Source organism: Xyrauchen texanus, chromosome 12 (genome assembly GCF_025860055.1).
Source record: "Xyrauchen texanus isolate HMW12.3.18 chromosome 12, RBS_HiC_50CHRs, whole genome shotgun sequence".
In the NCBI taxonomy this organism is placed as follows: domain Eukaryota; kingdom Metazoa; phylum Chordata; class Actinopteri; order Cypriniformes; family Catostomidae; genus Xyrauchen; species Xyrauchen texanus.
The window spans coordinates 16,373,209-16,398,563 of NC_068287.1; the positions used below are offsets into that span (position 1 = coordinate 16,373,209).

Consider the following 25,355-nt stretch of genomic DNA (forward strand, 5'->3'; position numbering starts at 1 on the left):
TTACTCACAATGTTTACATCACTGTTTCAATCCTCTGCTCAATAAACCCTGCTACTGAGTTCATATCTCTGCCTCTCCGTGAGTCTCCCGTGACAGCTTTAACTTTTAAACCCTCACCCTTTTTATTCACAGTTTAATTCGCTTCTTATTTAAATTCTGGTTAAATGCACCTCCAGTGCCTTTCTAAGTCCATATTATAAGTGAACCGAACTGCTGAGCATCTACATCTGAGATGTTCGTTTGTAGCGCACAAATATTGTGCACGGGTGAAGGCTATAAATAGCCATGCGCGTGTGTGTAAAAGCACCATTCACTACCACGCTGAAGCTGCGCGTGCAAGAGCATATATGTTTACTTATTAAACACAGCCTATTGCAATTCACAGAGCTATCACGTGGCTTCAAGTGGCTTTGAATAAAATGCACTAGTCATATGAACCGCTTTAATGGTGTTTTAACAGTTCTTTATGTCATTTTTAAGCTTGACAGTAACGAACATGACTAACACAGAGTATCGGATTTGGGTCGGGCTCGTCGGACCGATACCTGATCCGTCTAAAAACGTCAGTATCGAAGCGATACCGATCTAGGTATCGGATCGGGACATCCCTAATTTAAACCCTGCTGTTTCTTCATTCCCCTGTCGATTGTTGATGTGTATGGATGTTTGTTCTTCGCCCGGTTCAACCTGTTCTCCCCGTTCGTGGTCCCTTGATGTTTTTGTGCTTTGGGATGTATTTTCCCATCGTGGATGTTTCGTTTGTTCCTGTTTTGTCTGTTTTCACGTTTAATAAAAACCAACTGCATTTAGAGCCTCACCCTCGTCTGCCTTTACCTACTCATCGTAACAACATGAGTAATGACTTCATGAATTTCGTTACTGATAAAATTGAAATAATCAGAAATAATGCAATCATCTGTCATAGCACCTCAGAAAAACATGTCTCATAATTCTCCTCATGTGCAACTTCAATCCTTTGCTGTCATAGGTCATGAAGAGCTAACAAAACTCGAAAATCAAAACATCAAAAGCCACAACATGTTTGTTAGATCCAATACCAACCAAGCTCTTAAAAGAGGTATTCCCTGTAATCTCCGAACCTCTTCTTGATATTATTAACTCCTCATTGTCCTTAGGACATATCCCAAGAAATTTTAAAATGGCAGATATCAAACCGCTTATTAAGGATCCACTACTTGATCCTGGAGAACTGGCTAATTATAGACTGATTTCAAATCTCCCGTTTATGTTGAAAATGCTAGGTAGGTAGTATCCTCTCGAGTATGTTAATTTCTACAGAGAAATAGTATAAATTAACAATTTATATGAGCAAAATATGATCATATAGCTGCTGAAAAAAATACTGAATATTTTCTAGTATAATACTGGGTAGCAGGGGTCGATTTGAGCAACGTCTTAGTCTGACGAGAATGCTGACTCTCATTCTCCTTTTCTACGTGCTCGCGGTCGGGCTGCTCAGACAAAAGGCTCCACTGTTGTGTTTGTAAACAAAGGGTCGGCACTGAGGTATTTTAAGTCCGGTTTTCGGTGTGCTATTGCAGAACCAATGTCCAAAAGTGTTTGTCTATCATAGACAATAAGGCAGACATCATCTAAGACAAAAATATAAGAATTGTAGAAAAAACAAACAAAAAACTGCAAACTGATTAATCGCATTTAATCGCATATACAAATATTTGCTGAGAAAGCCCCTATAAATATAATTCAATATATAATGATTAAATAATGATACATAGTTATCTTTAAATATTAAAATATTCAGATAATTAAAATGCATTACATTCTTGTGGCAGAAGTTAATCATTGATAAGACAATACAAAAAGCGGCTTTAGAATTCAATGTATTGTTTACTACCACATTATTGAACATAAACCAATCATTGGCATACAGTTCACAGCAATCCATTTCACAAGTTAATTTGTCAATCAGTTAGAGATTTATTATGGGGGCTTGTTTAATGACCCGTCAATGAACACCTGCATCAGACATGCTTGTGTAGCGTCTTGGATGCGTTGCATCATAAACATAATATTTTTGGTCACTGTGTCAAGTTAAATATAGTTTAATACTTAGAACACATATTGAGATCCCTTAGTTTGGATTTGCACTCCATCAAGTGTTTTGAACGCAAGAACGTAACGCATGTCTTTGCTGCTCAAGGGTGTTTTTATTCACTGTATAAACTGCACATTGCCACACAGCTGAAGTTTCACTAACAAGTAAACAGGTGGTACTACAAGCTTGCATTTCTCAGGAATCTTCCATATTACGTTCCGGGGGGCATTGCGATTAATGGTGTTAATTTTTTTAATGCGTTATTTTTAGTCAAATTAATCGCACTGAATTAACGCATTAAATCGACAGTCCTAATATATACAGTAAGTACTTAATATGTATACATATATTAGCATATAAAATTATTTATATATATATATATATGTATATATATATATATATATATATATATATATATATATATATATATAAGTACACATGTGTGTGTGTGTGTGTGTGTGTGTGTGTGTGTGTGTGTGTGTGTGTGTGTGTAATTGTCGTTATACTGTATACTTAATTTGTTATGCACTTATTATTTATTTTATAATTTTTTCAGATCAAATCCATGGTAACATGATGAGCACAAAAGTGGTTGAAAGCCTTTTTGAAGCCAATGTGTGTAGTGGGTAGTGCATTAGTCTTAGGAAGCCAGACTTTTGACAATCAGCATAAAGTTTGTCCAGTTTGCAGCTTTTTTTGGCATAGAGCTTCCCATTTTAACAAGAAGAAACTGTCAGACCAACATGTTTTTTAGGTGGCATTTAGTTGGTTTATCTGAAATTGTCAAGTATCCTGGTTTTAACCCTGTTCCTCACACAATGCTACCTTATAACCTCAAAACACTTACTATAGTGCATGATGCATTTGAACGTTTGTATTACCAACTACATTTAGAAGCTTGTTTGAGTGGTTTTTAATTACGCAGAAGGTCAACTGATGGAGCATTGCATTTGCAAAGGACCGGAGCACATGAGTTGATGCTTTTTGAAAGCAACAAAGAAGCACCAATATATAAAGTGTCTGCTTCAGCAATTGCAGTTTTCATCTCACATTTGCTTCTTTATGACACTATTGGCTAGGTTTAGGTTTAAGGCTTAGTTTAGGGAGGTAGGTTTTGTTGATTTAAAACTCAATAGAGCATTAACCTTACAAACCTCATCTTTTTGGGAGAACATTTAACTCACTTTTAGCACCACACAGAGGAGATACTTACCTTGAAGCGCTCCATGTCACTTCCAGGAATAACTTAACTGAAAAATATTAATGTAAGTGTTGAAATTGTGAATTGTTTACCAGTCACACCATCATGTGCAGGAATAAATAAAATCCAATAATCCCTGAGCCAGTGAACAGGGGCCGGTTGCACCAGCTATATATACGTCACAATTTAGTCTAGATGTGGTGTAAATGGGCACTAAGTCACAATTTACACACTACTAAATATTTGTATTAGTTTTTATTTATTTATTGTCCCTTAATAATTTTACATACAGTTATTGAATATTGTTATTTACATAAGCTAAATATATTATTAATGACATCTTGTTTTATTAATGTATCGTATTTTAATGGAGAGTTAATTTATTACAGCTGACAGTTACAACAGTTAGGAACAAACAAGGTTTGAACAACTTCAAATTTAAATTCACGGCTTTTAAACACTTCTGTGTACAAATTTGAAGGCTGTTTATTGGATCAACACAAGTAAACTTAATATTATACAACTACACATTACTTTACGGTGAGCTTACGACCTACTAGTTAAGTCTTGCCTTAGGAACAGGTGGTGCAACCAAATGAAGCACTGACTTAGTTACAAACTAAATAGTAGTTACTAAGCCCTTAGTGTGAACTTTACATCTCAATTTAAGTGAGACTTTACACACAGCTTGATCAACCCTGCCCAGATCTCTTACTAATGGCCTTTTAAAACGGAATGGCTTTATTCTGCCTCCACCCTAATGCGGATCATGAATATTTCAAAGTCTAAAAATTTCTTCTGGTTGGATGTCAGACCATTAATGACCAGTCAGCAACAGGCACTGGCCTCAGAGAAAGTCTATTAAGAGGTAACCATGAGCCATCCACACATACATCATACTGTGGGTGTAGGTGAACAGAGCTGACAGTAACGGGACTAAAACCAGCATTAAATGAATTATAACTCTATCAATATGACACCTTAAAAAGCCATTATCATGTCTGCAATACATTCACCCTACTCCCTCATTTCTAATGAATGATTTATACATGCTAAATACTGCTAGACATTTGTCAACATAACATATAGTGTATTTGCAAGCAACACACTTGCTCTCGTAGATTTGTCATTCTATGTCTTAGCCATTATTGCAACATATGAAATTAAACAATAACGATCTGTTGTTATTATTGATCTGGCCAGAAAGATCGAGAACAATTAGACCATCGACTACACCAAAATAGACTGCAAGGCTGCTACATGATAAATTAACTTTACCTTACACCTCACTGGGAACCTGTGTATTTTAATTCAGAACAGTACTCTGGCATAGTTGTATAACACACAGAGATGCTGAAAGACTATATGATGCAGGGACTATAAAAAGATGAAAGGTCCAAGACTTGTCAATCTCCAAACCCATTTGTTTTGAAACTGAAACATCTTATGCGCCTCAGCAGCGCAATGGTATTTTTGGTCTTGTTTACTTCACATACGTTTCCTGGGAGGAGAAGAGCTCAAATAGGTTATATCTCCTGTATGATGGCTTCAATTCAGTATGCGGTGGTCCATAATGCACAATATCACATAGAAATGGAGTGAAATCTGACAATATACTGTATTATACCAGAATATTCTATGTCTTTATTATTGTAACCTAATCAATATTCATATATAAAGTGATCTCATAAGTATTTATTTGTATGTAAACTGTGCCTCAATCACACGTATAATTTTGTACGCTTGCAAAGACACCGAAACTTACAATATCAATGTATCTTTTATGTTTTCAATACTTTGGAGATATACAAATGTTTACAAATAATTTGGCATTTGAAGAATCAGATGTTCTTGAACAATTGTGACAGCACACACACACAATTCAGGAAATTAGTGAAAAACATGTTAATATTACACTGTAACATCAATTCCAATTATATTTCATACTTGTTGAGGATTGATGATAATTAAATTTCAGCCATAAAAAGAGTGGAAATGATTATGTGTTTATTTGTCCCATCTGGATATCATATATACAGAAATATGCCATTAAAAAGTTATGTCCCTGACAAAGAAAGGGATTGTGTCTAGGGCTGGGCATTGATACAGATTTCCCAATTAGATTCGATTACAATTCATAAGCCCTTGATTTGATATACACTCTTGGAATAAAAAGTAATTTTGGGTTCTATATAGAACCCTAGGGTTCTTTACTCAGCTCCAAAGAAACCTTTATGCCAAAAAAGTTCTATTAACAAACATTTACCTAAAAAAGAATCCTTTTTGCACAAAAAGGTTCTTTGGGTTGACAGTTGCTTAATATGAGTATGTATGTTATTTATTTTTATGCTTAAATTACATTATTAAAAATGTTGTTTATAAATAGTTTTGAATACTACACTACACTACATTACTTTGCATTTGCATTTCATACTGTGAAACAAAACGTCCCCTTCTGTCACTCATTCGATATTATGTCGATGTAGTTACACTAGAGGTCGCTCCTGGGAGCCCCAGACATCTTTGATATTTGATAAAAGGCCAGTGAAAATTGGTGAGTGGAATTTTCATGCCACTCCTCGGGACATACGGGTATATAAGGAGCTGGAATGCAACCACTCATTCATAATTCTTCAACAGAGTCGAGTGGTTGTATTCACTCAGCTGAATTACTCTACCGATCAATTAAGTCCAGTGAAGCTGTTGGATTTATGTCGCATTACAGCGGCTTCCCTGGGTTTTTCAACAGCCTAAAAGAGTGTACTCTTCCTCTAAAATAGTATATTTCCTTTCTAAAAGAGTGGCACTCATGGAGAGTGTCTTTTTAAAGATGCCTTTTCCATTTGTGTATTATTCTCATTGAGAGAGCATTATGATGGCAACATTGCTGTTGTGACTTTCCCCAGGGAAAGCCCCCCAGTGGCTCCGCACTGCGGTCCTTCTACCTATGGGTTCGAGGCCACGTCAGTAAGCACTGGGATCGATTTGGGGATTTCAATGGGAGCCGCTGTGCCGGGAAACCCCCGCGGACCTCCCATTTCCCAGCACACTCATTTGTCCCTGCAAGTTATGCGTTGGGACCGCCGGCTCGTCTCAGGGCAAGTCCGCGATCTCTTTTGTGGATCGCGAAGCGGATGAGCTTTCGATTACAACATCGGAGAGCAGGTTGGTTCAGTCTGATGCCATGCGCAGCTGACAGCCATGCTTGCCTGGGCTGCTTCAAGCGTCGGGATGGAGTGGAATCCTCCACTCCCCCCTGAACCCTTGCAACTTGATGATTGGTACAGGGGCCTCGAGAGTCGTTCACAGCCACGCCACACCCCCATACCTTTCTTCCCGGCAGTGCATGATGAGCTCATGCGATCGCAGCGGGCACCTTTTACTGCCTAGACCATCCACTCTCACTTCTCTCAACGGTGGGGCTGCCAGAGAGTGCTCAGCGACTCCCCAGGTGGTTAGCGTGATCACGGTGCACCAATGCCCGGCTGATGGAGCCGTCTGAGACTCCTGTCCAGGGTCTGTAGGTTTATGTCATCACTGATGACTAGGGCCGGCAGTGCTGCTGGACAGGCCACTTCCGCCCTGCACTCCAAGGCTCTCCTGCAAGTGCACCAAGCTAAGGCACTCAAAGAACTGCACAAGGGTAGCTCTGACTCGAGATTGATGCAGGAGCTGTGCTCAGTGACCAATCTCACCCTCAGAGCGAGGAAGGTCATGGCGTAGTATCTCGGAAAGTCGATGTCCACTCTCGTGGTCCAGGAGCGGCACTTTTGGCTCAACTAGGTCAAGTCAAGAGAGGCTGACAAGGTACGTTTCCTTGATGCCCCGTCTCCCAGGTTGGCCTATTTGGCGACACTGTAGAGGATTTCACTCAGCAATCCTTAGCAAACCATACAAAACATCCTGCCCGGCATGACTCAATATCCGCAACTCGTCTGCTCGTCGCCATGGGTGTCCCCCTGCAGCAGCAGCACTGGCTACGCAACAGTCTGCCCAAGTAGACCAGCCTTGGTACGGGGTGGCATCTGCTTTCACCCGCAGAAAGCAGATGCCACCCATCTCATGGCCAGACGCCAAGAACCCAAGAAAGGCTTCAAAGCATCCACGAGATGTGCAGTCCAGAAAGATGGAGACCCACTACACAAGAGCTGGTAAGAACACCACTCTTGTCCCCAGTGGAGGGCCGGGTGGAGGATCTCTGTTTACCTTTTCTTATCATATGGAGCCAGGTAAGTGCTTTGATGTCCCTGGACTCGGCACGGCCACAAGTGGCACCTCAGGTTCCGCCCGTTGTGAGGCCCCGCCTGCTGATACGTCCGACACGATTTTTCCCTTGGTCCCCCTCGCACGGAGCTTGGGGGGCATGGCTCGTGCTCCCCCACCCGTCGCGGTGGCTGTTCAGGACTGTCCGACTAAGCTATGCGATTCAGTTCACCAGGGCCCGCCCAGGTTCAACGGCGTCCACTTTACTGCGGTGAGAGGCGAGAACGCACCCGCCTTCACACTGAGATCACCTCCCTCCTACTTAAGGATGTGATAGAGCCTGTTCCTCAGCCGAGATGAAGAACGTGAGTGATCAAAATGCGCAAGCATCCTATTTCAAATTTTAACTGTCATGGAATGTTGGTTGAGCTGAAAGTTTGAGGGCTACTTAAGCCTGGTAAGTAAGAGAAATAAATTCATTTGTTTGAAAATATTATTTAGTATTTATAAATAATCGTCATTTATAACTTACACATTTATTTCAGAAAGCACAAATATTCAAAGTCGACAAAGTTGTTCAGGCCTGCGATATTCTCTGTCAGGAGGTAAATAATTTGTCAAAGATTATAATAGTGTGAATGTGTCAATTATACAAAGTCAGAGAAAGGAAGTGAGGGAAATATTTCAATATCTGAACTTGTGAGTATTTGGTGTATGTAGTTTTATTGTCATGTAGCCTACGAAAATATGATGATTATGTTTTTTTTTTTTTTATATTGAAGTTACCATATTAATTGAACATGGGTTTTTAGCAAGACCTTCAACTCAGAGCACTTCTGAAGTTCTGACCACCAACATCATCAGAGCCATGAGAAGTGAAAGTCAAAGGGGACATTTGACTTCAAAACAATGGTATAACAATGTCATAAAGGTACATATTTGTATATATTTTTCATTATTTTGTATTGCATTTTAATGATAATAAATAATGGTTAATTTCTGTTTGCAGTGGCTCCTGAGTACAGCATTACTAGTTTGAACATCTTCATACAGATAAAATGTAATGTTTTCAAATGTAATTTAGAGAAATAGCAATTTTTTGTTTTTATTTACTCTGCATACTGACAGCTGGTCTATTAAATGTTTCACATAGTTACAGGGATTAGCACATCCATCCTTAACCTGATCTTTCATATGGTGTCCAGACCCCTCAGAGAGTGCAGAGAGTTGGTATAAAATTGATGACATGGAGGTGGCTGAAGTGAAGTCATCCAAAAGTATCCGATAGACCTCACTCATTATGTTTCATTATAACCACACTGTAGGAAAACCCCCAGTGGCAACAAAATTATTCTGTATCTACTCCAGCGCTAAAATTGTTGAACAGCTTTTAATTTTTTTTAAATTATGGTTAAAAAGTTAATGTATAGTTCATGTTTAAGGATTTAAAGGAATGGTTCAACCAAAATTTTTTATTTAAAGTTAAAATGATCAACTTGTTATTCACTTCAAAAGACATTCATTGATCGATGAGTCACCTGGATTACTTTTATGCTGCCTAAAGATGACTTTTGGCCATCAAATTGCTAGCACACCTGTACTTCTATTATAAGGACTAAACAGAGCTATATCTTCTAAAAATCTTAATTGTGTTCTGCTGAAGAAAGACAATCATACAAATCTGTGATGGCATCGGGGTATTTTCATTTTTGGATGAACTATTCCTTTGTTGTTTATGATTTTTATATAAAAAAATGTACTACTAATGAACTTTTAGCTCATTATTACAAAACCTGTGGATTCATTCAGTCAGTTCTCATAACTATTGCATTGTGAATTGTGTTAATTATTGCTTGTGTTGTTGAAAATACAAACTATTAAAAATGCTTTACTTAATAATACTTAATAATAATGTCATTTATATGGTTACTTCACTTTCTTAGTTATATATTATATGAACTATTACATTTGCATATCCATTAAATTATTTTCTGGTAATAAAACAAAAAAAGAACATTTAAAATGAAATGAAACATAAACCAAAAGTTACGGTTGCATTTTGGGAACCTTTTTACCTGGCTCAAATAACCCTTTAGTTCTTTTGATAGACCCCTTAAAAAGGGTTCTATATAGAACATTTTAGGGGTTCCAAATTTGAAGTGAACTTTTCTTCTAAGAGTGTATATTCATGTGGGTATTTTTCAGTTATAATATCCATTTTAATATGAAAGAAATGATCTCTCAGCTAATGTTGTTAATTATATGGGACCTTCTAACTAGTTACATTATGAGAATATTCATTTTAAAACAATATTTTTATTTGTTTTTCATAATTTTGGTCTCATTTTAGCCTTTTAAAAGCATCATGACATGCCTTTTTTATTATTTTAATATGTTCCTTGAGGTTCATATATAATATAAGTACATTTTTGGCACAAAAAAACAATCATATATTTTTGAAAACATGATAATTTCACTCTCATTCCGACCCCCTGCCAGAAGCAGTTTTGGTGCAGCTTCTCTTTAAAGACAATAAACGCCCACTGTTTGGACTGGCTTTCTGCTCTTGACTGACCTACTCTCTACTTTCCATTGCACTGCTCACCGCTGTTGGTCAGGGTTACGGAAGTGATTAAAGGTAAAGTAGGTGTTGATGTGTTGTTGTGGAGGTGGGCAGATGCAAATGTTCACCACAGTGTGACATCACATTGTGGAGGAAGTAGAGAACGAGTAGTTTTTTCAGCTTGGTTTCAACAAATCTTCTTTTTGCAGTGAGGATGTTTTGAGATCTGAAACTTACAGTATGTTTTTATAGTACAATGACTTCTTATATGTCAAAAGATAAAGGAAAATTTATATAACCCCTTTAAAAATCCATCAATAAATATGATATATTACATGTATTATGTTTTGTTGCATGTTAAAGTTTAATGGGTTTACAAGCATTTACATCAATTTGTAGACCACATGCCAAAAATTGGTACTGTTTCCTTAAGAAAACCAAAATGTGTCTGTAAATGAGCGCATATTAATGAGAGAGGACTCTAATGGACTCTTTACCTCATCCATGTTATTTGTGACTAAAATTAAATGTTTATTTTTAGTTGTTTTTGATCAACAACTGGCTAAAAGGACAAAGGATATTAAAAGAGATATTATTTAATGATAAATGGATTGCATGGATCTCAACTTTGGACATATTACACATAACTAGTGAAATAAAAACTTTAACTCTCAACTAGGGCTGGGTGATAAAACAATCTCCATATTTATCGCATTAAAAAATTCCATGAGATTGATGATAAGCTTTTGAGTAATTTTCAATATTTAGCTTGTGTTCTACATCTAGAAGATCAAGTGCGTGTCACACTTTCGGCTTTCTCAGACTGTATGAAGTTGCTAACGTTAACTGATTTGCTAAAGATTAGGCTACGGCAGTCACCGCGGCCTGGATCCGGACATCGGATTGATTCCATCCGGACCGCACAGATATCATGACAACGGTTGTGTCCTCTCATCTTCTCTAGTGTTCAGCATAACAAAACAATAGTGCTGTATACACCAGATCTGATCTTTAAGCAAAGTATTCTTGAATGCTTAATTTATGCCCGGTCCTGCTCAGCATGCATTGCCTCTTTTCCTTGCATGTGAGTAGATGAGGCGCCGCATAAGTTAATGTGGTTCCAGAGCACCTTTAGATAGCATTTTTTCATTCTAAATTTAGCTTTATTAATCAGCATGTTACAAGCTTTTATTAATGAACAAAATAGTTATCTCTATTCTAACTTTATCAAAATTAATCAAACGTCATCATCTCTGGCAACAACAGTACAATTACTAGTTTGTAGCCTAGTCTTTCTCAATTTCTCACAAATTTAAAAATGGTCTATTCTTTTCTTCTGCCAACTTGGAAATTCAAAAAAATTGCAAATGTGAATGTATATTGTTTTAAATATCGATTTCGAACTATATGAAACAAAATTGAGAAAGAAAACTCCCCCCAGACATACGGGTATAAAAGAAGCTGGAATGCTGCCAATCATTCAGGTTTTGTGCTGAGCTGAGACAAGATCCCTGCCATTTCACCGGATTGTATAGGGTTGTGGCAAGAAGGAAACAACGTCTCAATCCCTCCATCAGGGAACGGAGGTTACAACAGTAACCGAGACATTCCCCTTCTGTCACTCACTCGACATTGTGTCGATGTAGTGACAACTAGGGGTCCCTATAGAAAAACACCACAACAGACTACATTCATCTCTAGGAGACTGAATGCGTCTCCTTCCTGAGCGGTACGATGGCTGCGTGGTCCCATGGTGTTCATACTTGCGTGCTATTGTTTGTACAGATGAACATGGCACCTTCAGGCATTTGGAAATTGCTCTCAAGGATAAACCAAACTTGTGGAGGTCCACAATTTTTTTTTTTCTGTTGTCCTGGCTGATTTCTTTTGATTTCCTTATTATGTCAAGCATAAATGCACTGAGTTTGAAGGTAGGCCTTAAAATACATCTACAGGTACTCCTCCAATTCAGTACACCTCCTATCAAAAGCTAATTGGCTAATTGTCTAAAGGCTTGACAAGATATTCTGGAATTTTCCAAGCTGCTAAAGGCACAGTTAACTTTGTGTATGTAAACTTCTGACCCATTGGAAATGTGATATAGTTAGTTAAAAGTAAAACAATCTGTCTGTAAACAATTATTGGAAATTACGTATGTCATGCACAAAGTAGATGTCCTAAACGACTTGCCTAAACTATAGTTTGATCATTTGAAATCTGTGGAGTGGTTAAAAAATGTGTTTTAATGGCTGTGTATGTAAACTTCTGACTTCAACAGTATATAAATACACATTTTTAATGGGATAAATATCAGATATGTGTATATATATATATATATATGTATATATATATATGTATATATATATATATATATATATATATATATATATATATATACACAAACACTGATTAGCCACAACATTAAACCACCTGCCTAAAATTGTGTAGGTCTCCCTCGTACCAACACCGCCAACCTTATTCTTCTCACCACAAATGCACTGAGTAGTTATCTGAGTTACCATAGACTTAGTCAGCTTGAACTAATCTGGCCATTCTCTGTTGACCTCTCTCATCAACAAGGCATTTCCATCAACAAAACTGCCGTTTACTGGATTTTTTTTTGTTTTTGGCACCATTCTAAATAAATTTTAGAAATCCCAGGAGATCAGCAGTTACAGAAATACTCAAACCAGCCCGTCTGGCTGTCACTTTTAAATGTGTTTTTTGTTCATGTTTTGTTTTCATGCCTTTTATTTTGAAATTAATTTACTTCCTGTCACTGTTTCTAGTCATGTATCCTTGTCATGTGTTCCCCTCATTTGTTCCTGTCATGTGAGTATCTGTTTTCATGTGTCTTGTTATCTTTTTATCAGTTTTGTATTTTCATTGGATGTCTTGTTTACTATTTTATCTAGTCTGTGTATTTACTGTGTATTCTCTAATTCTTTGTGGAGTATTGTTGGTGTAATGTTGTTTGTAACAGTCAAGTCGTTTATGTTTGTTTTGAATCAACGAGTTTCCACATCTTGAAAATAAATTGTACTTGGGTTCTTCACATCATCTCATCTTCATCTAGCTCCTGTTTACCTGCCTAGAATGTTACACTGGCACCAACAATCATGCCATAGCCCAAATCGCTTAAATATATTTTTCCCCATTCTGACGGCTGATGCGAACATTAACTGAAGTTCCTGTCCATATCTGCATGATTTTATGCACTGCTGCCACACGATTGGTTGATTAGATATTGGATGGATGATTGTTGGTGCCAGATGGGCTGGTTTGAGTTTTTATATAACTTCTGATCTATTGAGATTTTCACACCCAACAATCTCTAGAATTTACTTTGAATGGTGTCAAAAACATAAATTATCCAGTGAAGGGCAGTAATGCCTTGTTGATGAGAGAGGTCAACAGAGAATGGCCAGACTGGTTCGAACTGGCAAAGTCTACGGTAACTCGGATAACCATTCTGTACAATTGTGGCGAGTCACCCGCCACAGAAATAACCCACTATGATATCCACATTTGGCAGGTTGGTGGGCGCTAATTTTAAACTCTGAAGAAAAGGGAGTTAAATTTCATTAACCAAAAATGACATCACAAATACACACACAATTAGTTGAAGGGAATCAAGCAATAATATTAACAAGAAACATAAATGCCAAGGAACTAAAACCTGCATAAAATGAATAATAGTTAAATGGGACAGAAGTAATGCAACAGTTATTACATCTAATATTTATCCTTGGACATGTCCATGTTGTCATTTCTGTGAGAGAAACACTATGGGAATGTGTGGTCATGGAACTTGTGTCACTCTCATACATGTGTGCTTTTCACTGATACATGTGACTCTGCGAGTGCTGAATGTCCTGCGTAATTAAAAGAAATTCCACTGATCATGCAAGCTATACTTTTTCCAATTCCGATATCGGAAATCTCAGTAGCGGCGATACCGATCCCGATACCAGTGTTGTTTTTTTGCATAATAATTTTTTTATATTTGTATATTATTGTGTGGAACTAATTGGGTGTGTGCTCTTTAATATGTAAAGAAACATTAACCTTTAACTACACATTATTTCAATAAATAATATAAATGTATATCTTATCAAGAAAAACTTTATCGTTAACTAGTATGCTGGAAAATGTAGCAGCAAAATTCCAGTATGAGTCATCAATAGAAAGGTTTTTGCATATATGTTTCAACTTGCTTCTGGACATTAAAGGATTCAGATTTATTTTTTGTTCAATTCAGTTGTAAGATATCAGTACACTTTACAATCACATAGTTATTTTTTAACTTAATACTTAATACAACTTAAATATTATTATCATTTGTAAACAAATGGAAAAAAGAAATGAAAAAGAAAAGGCATTCTAAATGCATATTATAAGTAAACCGAACTATTGAGCATCAACATCTGAGATGTTGTTTGTGAGTAGCGCTCAAATATCAGCGTGTGTGTGTGTAAACAGATTCACTGACGTGCTGGAGCTGCACATAAATTTTATATATTTACTTAGAGCTATTGCAATTCTTCAAGTGGCTTTGAATAAAATGCACGAGTCATATGAACTAAATTAATTGTGTTTTTATGGTTCTTTTCTATAAGTTTTTGAGCTTGACAGTAACGAACGTGACTAACACACAGTCTCGGATTTGGATCGAACTCGTCGGACCGATACCAGATCCATTTAAAAACGTCAGTATGGGAGCCGATACTAATCCAGGTATCGGATCGGTGCATCCCTACATGCAACACCACATATTTAAATGCTTATCTGTTCTGCCGTTGCTAATAAAATAATAGTATGAATAGATCTTCCCCAAGATACAGGCTAAATCAGCGTGAATGTTTTAAAACATGATGTATTTATTTTTTCCACAAATCATCCCGCGTGAAGAAGATGACTGCCATCATCTCCCATTAGGTGTGAGCTTGTGAATATACATTGACTTTTCCTATGTTTTAACATGGGAAATGGTTATATTTACATGCCGAAGCCTGGAAAAAATGTAAATTAAAATTGATACCATATCTCTGGTGCCTATATTTGCACTGTAACTTCTCTTGGACCTTTTCACATCAAAACACTGTGTACTCTATGATGTTGAGGGGAATAAAACATATTACTGAAGTTATTAAAAATAACAATAAAAAAATTAAGTAATTGAATGCATTAGAATTCCTCTCCCTCGCTACAGATATTTATTTTCTTCAGGCGAGACTCTAAACATGCATATTCTCCTTAACAAAACTGCTAATACTTCAAGTTGAATGGGGAATGTTTATTAATAGAAAATGTAAGTGATTTAACAGATGCATCTAATTAATCTGGGAAGTCTTTGATTGGGCCACTCCTGAACATGACCTTTTTGAGACTTTTAGTGTATTTTCTGGGTCTTCATCCTATTGGAAGATTAATCGACTTTCAAATCTCATTGCTGCAGCAGACTGCATCACGTTTTCCTCTACAATTTTTCTTTACTCATTGCCAATCATTTCCCCCATCTTTATGAAATCCCTGCCATTAAGAAGCATCCACAAAGTACAGTGCTACCATTGCTTTACTTTTGCTAAGGTGCTCTTTAGTGTAATTTATTTTTTGTTAAAGTATGTTCACACCAAACATGTTTTTGCGTCCATCTGTATTGCCTTTCAATCGTTTTTCTATGTTAACATGTTCAAGATGGACATCTTTGATCTTTGCGCCATGTCTCGCTGATTTTTCAGCATCTCACACAGAAGCTCTACACTTTTTTAGATGCCGTGTCATACTAAAAAAAGAACATCAACTTTACGAAATGTATCTTGAGACACCAGCGTTTGGTTCTTTTCTCTGTGCTTCATTTAGTGTATATCAAAATTAATCTGGATACATTTGAAAACTGTGTTTTGGTTTTCTAAATGCTCTCCATCCACACTACTGTTTTCAAGCTTTTTCCAAAAGTTGCTCGTCCATAATAAAATGTATGAAAACTCTTAAATCCCCTTACTGGGAATGTGAAAAAATGCTGTTCCATATATAGTCTGAAATGCAATTGTCTTCAAGTTCTGTCAACTGACAGCAATTCATAGTAAACTTTCCATTGCCTTTAAAGGAATGCAATGTTAACGTTTTCAAAGGGAATATCAGGCACATCTGAACAGCTACAACATGGACTGCCATCTTGATTGTTTTCGGTTGAATGGATCACATGACTGTGTCACATAACAACAAATACATCATCGTTTTCAGATATCTCCATTTTCCATAGAAAATTTACAATGCATAGAAGACGTTTTCAGATTTATCCACTTGGACACCACATTTTCTGGTGTCAAAAACAGCATCTCAGTGTGGATGGAAGGCCAAAATGTAGAGAAAAAGATGAATTTTCAAACTAAAACATATTAGTTTGGACACAGCCTTAGCCTTACTTAAATGCAAGAGTGTGTTCGGTCTACACAGCTACTGTAGGTTCTCATCAAACATGCGTTTAGTATTGAGGGTTTGGTTTTATGAGACCAAAGGGTCTTTCTCCAAAGTTAAGTTAAGAAAGCATATGAGATGATGTTAATTTTTAATTAGGTAATGTTAATCTCTAAATAAGCTTTCTTCTTTCTTTGCAAGGCAGATTTATATAAAGTGTGTCCTTGGTATTCATGGTGTAGTGTTTTCCAAGAATGCACTACCAAAGCAAGGATGCTCCCACACATAGTTTTTTTGAATGTGAAACACCTTATTTGCATGCAGGTGGCCTCCAATCATGTAAATATCTGAATTCAAGAAAAAGCAAGAGGTAATTTAGATGTGTAAAAGCAAGGGTCTGGATACTTGTATGTCTGATTATTTTACTTTTATTGTGCTTTTATAGTGTAACACAATAAAATGTAAAAAACGTCCAAGGAGGTGCATGTGTTTTATAGGCACAGTATATGCACAATTTAATTTGCATTACACAGGGCCAGTGGAATGCCATAATGTATGATAATATATGATGACCACTTCTCTTCTAAGTGAATCTGAGCGCTCAACTTCAGCTCCTCAGCGGCTCTGTGGTTTGTCTCCAGAGTGACTCAGAGCATTCAACATTCATCCTTAATCTAGTCAGTCCCATAATAGACTCCCATCAGTAGACACTCTCTCTCAGAGTAGCTCATATTTACTTACAGCTCTTGCTTGTGGCACTTATGTCTAATTTACACTAAAATCTCAAAATCAAAACATCTCAGTAGCTTGATGCTCTCTGCTGGTACACATCCAAGAATGAATTGTGTAGGTAATTAATGCTACAGAAAGTTCTACAACTCTATGAACCATGCTGGCATTAGCAATTCCCATTAGTGATGCCGGGGAATAGCAGGGTCTCTCATGCACACTAAGGAATGTGCAGTTTTCCCTGTTAAATAAGCTCTGTCCAATTTTCTGTCTTTGTCAACCTTTCTGACTGTTGTGTTTCGCTGCTCCTTTCCCCTCCGAGCCAATTAATGGTGGACCATGAGGAATTTCTTGGCTCAAGCACATTTTAAAAGGCTTCTCATACAATGTGAGGACTTCTTAGAAAATCTATTTGAAGAGCTCCCAACGTTTGGAAAATGTATATAATTCAGATGCACTTTTATGTTCGGATGGTGTGCAGAGCATTTGTTTGATATTACGTTCCAATGGAAAATGGAACCAATGACCATAGACCATTTGGGAAATGGACAGTGTTACAATGTGATATGGCATCAGCTGGCTCACAAGTGTCCTCTCATAATGGCAAACAGTTTTGCCTAAAACAAATGAGGCCATAAAGATGTCTTTCCATACTAAAAAAATAACATATTGAGCATTGCTACATTTGTATTACTCCCTCTCATAAGCTTTAGGGGAGTATCAGTGCAAACAAAACTCAACAATTAAAATTGCAGTGAAACCTTTCCTGGGCTTTATCAGCTATGGTTGTAGTCTTATTATTTCAAGCAAGGATTTTGCTAAAGATACAATCTAAACAATGCAATCTAAATTTAAAGAAATGGACCCTGCCAAGACAAATATTGAAATAAAATTAAAAACAAGACTCTAAAACATTATTACAAGGCTTCATAAGGAACTTTTAACTTAATCAGCCAATTCATCTTTCTCTTATCTGCCCATTATTGCAGGCTTTATTGGTCCTCTTATTGCAAGATGTCAGTTGCTAAAATAAAATGGCTTTCAGTGAGGATTAGGGGGACTGTTTCAGTGTCTTGGCCTCTGTGGCATTTTACTTAACCTGTCCACAAACAGTATTGATGTGTTTCTGAGTGTGAGAAAAGAAGTGCAGTGTGTGAATGTGTATTTGTGTGTGACTGTGTGCATGTGTGCACATGTTATAGCCATGATTTACACTAATCAGCCACAACATTTAAACCACCTCTAGACACTGTTGTGCATGAAAATCCCAGGAAATCAGTAGAATCTCCATTCTGATGGTTGATGTGAACATTAACTGAAGCTCCTGACCTGTATTTGCATGATTTTATGCACTGCAATGCTGCCACATGATTGGCTGCCTAGAATATCACATGCATGACTTTTGGTTTGAGTATTTCTGTATCTGCTGATCATCTGGGATTTTCACACAACGGTCTCTAGAATTTACTCTCAATGGTGACAAAAACAAAAAACATCCAGTGAGTGGCAGTTCTGTTGATGGAAATGCCTTGTTGATGAGAGAGGTCAACAGAGAATGGCCAGAATGATTCGAACTGACAAAGTCTACGGTAACTCAGAGAACCGCTCAGTGCAATTGTGGTGAGGCACAAGGGGGACCTACACAATATTAGACAGGTGGTTTTAATGTGGCTTATCGGTGTGTGTGTGTGTGTATATATATATATCTATATATATATATATATATAGATATATATATATATATATATATATATATATATATATATATATATATATATATATATATATATACACACTGTTGATGTTAGCTGAGTCTGTCAAAACTTAAAATATGTTCCATTACAAGTACTTGCCGTGTTGTTTTATGAATTAATTATCTAAATAGCTATAACCGAACTGTTACAGGGATCTTTTTTTCTGTATCACAATCCGTGTATCTCACTGTAGTCAGGGCAAAAAAGAACATATACCTGTATATACCCTAAGAAATTGCTTAAATGCAGACATTTGTTTGTTTTTAGCAGTCATATGGCACAGTAGAACATCTTTGAACTCTTTTTGTTTTATCCTGGCTCTTTTTTTCTCCCCATGTCCAAATACAAGGGACTAACATCGATCTGCACATCTCACAAACACATCAGCTTCAATTGATATAAGCACAGTAGGCTGTGGATGAGTAGATTTGCCCCTGAACGAAAACACAAACACAGAAGAAGTGTGTTTTGTTGTAGTTTCGAGATGACAAGCAGACGGAACAATCTACAACACCTGCTAATGGCTAAAGGGCTGCTCGCACACAGCTCTGTACTGTTGGCTTCTATGGATATTCCCCCTCACATTTGGACATGGCCCATGGTGAGTCCTCTCTTTCGTTCTCTGTCCTGTCTCTGCTGGGTTGTGATGTGTGTGTGTAATTACTGAACCTGAGCTGTAGGCAGACACCATGATGGAAGAGGGATGGAGGATATAGCCTCCAAGAGACCCCTACTCCACAGCCATATCCACCACACAGAATCGACACTGACTTCTAGCACACTTAAACGGCTCCCCAATGGGTATTTGAATGGCAGCCAATCAGTAGAAAGGAAAGAAGAGAGGAAGGAGTTGATTTTAATCTGCCCACCGATCAATATGATCCATGCCTTTCTTTGACAGGGTGTATGGAAGGTTTACACTTGAAAGGGATCCATTGCCCTTTATCTGCATATTTGCCCCTTGAAACTTAACACTGCAATCACTCTGTGTCATTCTCCTCTGGGTTTCTAGCCATAATGCTGTCTTAGTATGAGTTACTGCTAACATATCCTTGTCAGCTGTTCAAACTTTCCTCTGTTGTTTTGAAGTCAGCACAAATAGCCATTTTTTTTTCCCTGTTGATGTTACCTTTTGACATTTTAACCATTAGTCACAGTACTTTTAAGCTTTGCTAATGTTATATTTAGAGTTGGGGTACTCGAGTTCAGACTCGGACACAAGTCCAAGTCACGAGTCCAATTTTTTCAGATTTTTTTGTGAGTCCATCTGAGTCATGACATTTGTGATGCAATGAAAAAACAAAAAAACAAATAACAAAACAGAAATTAATGAACACATCTCTGTCTGCATGCAGCTGTATTCGCCACTGAAGTCGTGGACGTAGCCAGAGTTTCTGCACTGTGTTTAAGCAAACACACACACACATAAGCACTTGCACAGGCACACACATCAGTCAACCAATACGCTTCAATGTTACTACAGAGACTACGGTATAACATTGACTACCGCGGTGGCTGGCACGATGAAAACATAAAGATGGGTATATATTCAATGTAATAGAAACTAAACAAGGCAGTTTCACATGACACAGGACCTGATAACTGGTAAAATTGCATGTGCCATTTGTGCAGCCAAGACGGTGCTCGCATTGCGCTTTCATTGTGGTTAAAAACTTAAAATCAAGTACTTTGTTGAGTCAATTCACCCACATCACGTCTCTCACAGTTTACCAAAAACAGTATATAGAAATAAAAATACATAAAAAAATAGAAGTCTTTTAGGTGTAATATATCTGCATATTTAGGAGTCTGTATTCTCTTGTGGTCCACGCAGTGTTGTCAGCTTGATCTGGTCCAAATTAGCTTGACGAATTAGCTGTGTAAGCTTTTAAATAGTTTGAGGGAAAAAGTGTTATTGCTAAATCAGACAGCAACTCTAAACGGATAAACAGCACCTATTCATTATTGATTGATTATTTTCGAAGCATTGACAAGTTGCTTAAAATACATTATTTTACAGCATTTGGCCACCATCACAACATTCAACCATGCACAATACAATATTAGGATATTTTTGGGCAGTGAAATGTTTTTATGTGTTTATAATTTAATTAAAGACTATAAAATAAATGTATTATTCAATGACAGAGTTTGTGTATGAAGCTAAACTTCATGTTACAAGATTGTGATGCAAAATTAGTTGATTGTGATGTTTTTATTTTAAATGTTTATTTTATGTTATTTTACTGTAAACCACCAGGTATCATGCGTGTCTTTTTTCAGGCTACATCTCTGACACTTCTGAAGGACAATTCTGTTAAATTTCTGACTCAAAATTATTATTCTTCATGTTTTTGCAGTTAAAGAAGAGCTCAATGAAATTTTCTTAAAGATTGGACTGATTGTACACCAATGCGGTTGCCGATCAAGCAAATATTCATTTTCTTTTTTTTTTATCTTCTGCGGCAACTGCTGAAAGACACACGTGGATGCATTAGGGATTTAGATACACGGACAGCATGCAGAAATGCCCTGTATTGTGCTGTTTCACGCAAATTAACTAGAAAATCATGTCGGTGACAACATGGCCCTAATATTATCAGTGGGCTTTTCCAGTGTTTTTGGATGTAGCATTTGCAGTCAAATTGTGAGACATGACTTCTCATCGAGTGCTAATTATTACTGTGTTGACTGCTGTATTTTCCTAAATCAGTTCTGCCTAGATAGACAAAAAATATTCAGAAAGAAATTTCAGTATAGACTATTATTTCTTTAGATAGATCTAATTTTAAATAAAACTAAGTGAAATTGAATTGACAAATTGAAAAATTAGTCGAAATAAAAACTAAATTAAATTTGGAAACATAATAACCTTGGTTGTAATGAATAACACAGCTTTCACTTTCTTTAGTCTATGTTTGAGTGGAGGGGAAAGCAACAAATAAATGAAATGTCAACAGAATGCAATAAGAAGTGTGTTGAAGGACAGACATGACCTAAAGCATATGCTTTCATTCTGAAACCACTTTGAAGTCTGTTCAGCATGATACTAATCATAAAATGTAGTTATGAAATGCAACAGAGGTGTTTTTGCTACATTAATATTAACAAACTGTTTGTCTTATAGTTGTGAAGTTTAAAATAAGCTTAAAATATTGATGTTGAGTTTACGGTTACAATTTTTATTTATATTCATGAACAGATTAATTTGGACTCAGACTCTGCCTTTAATGGAATTGGTCTTGGGTCCGACTCAGCCCCTTTTGGACTCGGACTCGATTGTTTAAAGACTCAGACTTGACTCGGACTCGACTAAGACTAATTACTATCTGCATTTAAATTTGCTTTTATATTTTGGTTAGTTCTTAAATTTATAATTTGATTCTCATTAGTTGTCTATGTACCATGGTGGCATTTCTGATGGATTAGCTTCATTTTTTAATCAAAAGTTCACTATTTTACTTTTTTTGGTTTAATGCAAAAGCACTGGTACACTGAGTTTGTACAACTTGAGTTTGGAAAATTACTGGAGACTGTTTCGTTGTGCAAATTCAGTATCAGCTTTAATGATTGGACGTAATCTGATTATACTGTAATTAGTTCCTGAACTCAAATAACTTTTTAAGTTAAAAGTAGTGTAACGATACAATTTATATTAATTTGATTGCAGTAACAGACTTTCAATCAAGTTTTAAGTACATCACTTGGGTTACATATACAGTATGTCTAAAATAATATTATTTCATAAGTTTGTAGGTACATATACTCACTGAGCACTTTATTAGGAAGACCTGTACATCTACTTATGCATGCTTTTATCTAATCACCCAATTGTGTGGCAGCAGTGCAATCTATAAAATAATGCAGATAGTCGGGAGCTTTAGTTAATGTTCATTTTAATCATCAGAATGGGGAAAAAATTTGATTTCATTGATTTCAACCATGGCACCAGATGGGCTGGTTTGAGTATTTATGTAACTACTGATCTCCTGGGATTTTCACACATAAAAGTCTCTAGAGTTTTTATTTTATTTGGAATTTTTTTTTGCCACAAACAAATAAACATCCAGTGAGCAATAGTTCTGCAGACTCAAAAGCATTGAGTCAACGGAGAACGGCCAGACATTTTCGAGCTGACAGAAAGGCTACGGTAACTCAGATCTGTACAACTGTAGTGAGCCGAATAGCATCCCAGAAGGCACAACAAGTTGAACCATGAGGCGGATGGACTACAACAGCAGAAGATGTCAGGAACTTTATTAGGACCATAGTGTTCCTAATAAAGTACTCAGTGAATGTACATCTGCCTGTATTTCTGTGAAAGCAGAAGGGACAGGAATAATGAAAAAGGATTATTTTTATTTATTTAATTATTATTAAAAACATTATTTTTAATTTGTTAAGCTGGGGGAAAAAAATTTCTGTATTTATTATTTTATTTAGAAAGTAATTTAAAAGTCAAGAAATTTGTTATGAAGTAATCAGTAATCCGATTACAATTTGAGAGAATTAATTAGTAATATGTAGTGGATTACCATTACCCAATTTATTCAACACTGGTGATAGGCTATATCATAGTTATCCTAAAAGTTTTATTTGTAAAATAACATAATGAATTTGGTCCTGCATAATGAAATTATGAATCCAGCTTCACAGAAAATAAAGAAATGCCAATGCGAAAGGCTACAAGAAAAACCTACCTGTACCAGTCCAAGCCCTTGTCATAGTTTCTATCAAAGAAATGTGGCTCCGTCCCAAGTGCTCGGACATCTGGATGAATCCGGATGAACTCCAGTACCGCCCTGGTTCCTCCTTTCTTAACGCCAACTATAAGTGCATTCGGTAACTTCTTGTTCCCGTATTTTGGCGAATTCGTATTATTAATTTGCTTGTGATCCACCGTGTCTAAATTTCGCGCTTGTGTATTCTGTTTGCTTTGGTTTCCAGTAAGGTTTGATAAGAGACCCACAGCTCTCCTCTCTTCAGAGATAACTCTCGCCTTCGTTGATAGAGTGCAATAATGAGACTTCTGTAAAAGTTTTTTACTCCCTATGTTTTTCAGATGGACGCAGCGATGCTCCTCCAATCTCTGGTTAGGCATGATTGTACCGGAACAGAATAGGATGCTGTAGCATAGATACATGAACGACAAAGTGACTGTGAATATAAAAATAAATCTTCTGCTTAATCTGTTTGAGGATGGCACGATTCGGCTGGACAGGAACCTATATGCCATATCTCCATGGATGAGAAGACGTCATGTTTTTCTCTGTAAGTTTCTTTCTTTCTTTGTAACGCTTGCTTGCAGGCTCGCGCTCCCCATCAAGACGCGGCAAACTCCGACGGCACGAACTGTCATTTGGCAAAATTATAGTTGTTGATATTTACGACCAAACACATACGACTACGTTTGAGAATAGCACGTCTTAATAAGAAGATAAAGTTCCAAGATAAAACAAATAAAATAGTTAATTAATATAAAGCAATTCCGCTGCCCCTTTAGTTTCGGCGTCGCGCACTTTTGTACGTGAAATATTCTCAGTGCTCCTCACTTCAGAAGCGGACTTTGTGTTGATATAATATATAGAATATTCGAGTAATCCCTTTGTTCGACCTGATAATGTGACAACATCCTATTCAATGTAATCCGTGTTTGAAATCTGGTATTCCAGGTCTAAAAGGCACATTTTGCCCCCAAGTTCCCAAAGCGAAGCCGAGCAGCGCTCGCCCGCGTCAGCCCGTTCAGCTCATGATTGTCTCTTTCTAAAGTTCTCAAGAATGCCTTTGCGGCAGTGAAGTGTTCGAGATCAGTATTTAAAGACGACGTCTGACGTCACGTCATATTTTCATATTACTCTTGCGTTTGTCTTTTTAAAGGAGCACTCCACAACTGCTGCTACTATCAAACTATGTACCATAATTTTGCTTAAATTCTCTTTTCGCGCTTCTTTATGAACGAATTGGGTGCAACAAGACAATTTGTAAATTCGGCTTTAGTAATTTATGTTCAGTTTTACAAACCAAGACTACAGAAAAAGTGTACAGTCACACCTCTCTCTCTCTCTCTCTCTCTCTCTCTCTCTCTCTCTCTCTCTCTCTCTCTCTCTCTCTCTCTATCGCTCTCTAAATACATGGTTTATTATACGATTTTTTTATACAAATGGTGCTATGAGTAGCCTATGCAATTTTCACAATATTGATGAAGATTTATATAAAAAATTAATTAAAAGGAATATGCACACAATGATATTACAGTTCTCTTACGAGAGGTTCTCTCGTATTGCGTAAGCTAGCTTACGCTACGGGAAAGATTGATCTTTTCTGAGATATTGAAGCCAAAAAATTATCCTTAATTTTGTATCCATTGTCAACGCAGTGCAGCAGCTGCATACCTTGAGCGGGCTAGCT

At 36.9% G+C, this 25,355-nt stretch overlaps 1 protein-coding gene across 1 annotated transcript in view; it reads right to left on the bottom strand.

Annotated features, from left to right (window-relative positions):
* The window catches only part of LOC127652528 (heparan sulfate glucosamine 3-O-sulfotransferase 2-like), a 51,671-nt gene extending 26,989 nt beyond the window's left edge, over window positions 1-24,682 (bottom strand). The window contains exon 1 of the mRNA XM_052138703.1: window positions 23,648-24,682. Coding sequence (XP_051994663.1) covers window positions 23,648-24,183 — 536 coding nt within the window. The 5' untranslated portion in view covers window positions 24,184-24,682. The remainder of the gene's footprint in view (window positions 1-23,647) is intronic.
* Between the last annotated feature and the right edge of the window lie 673 nt (window positions 24,683-25,355).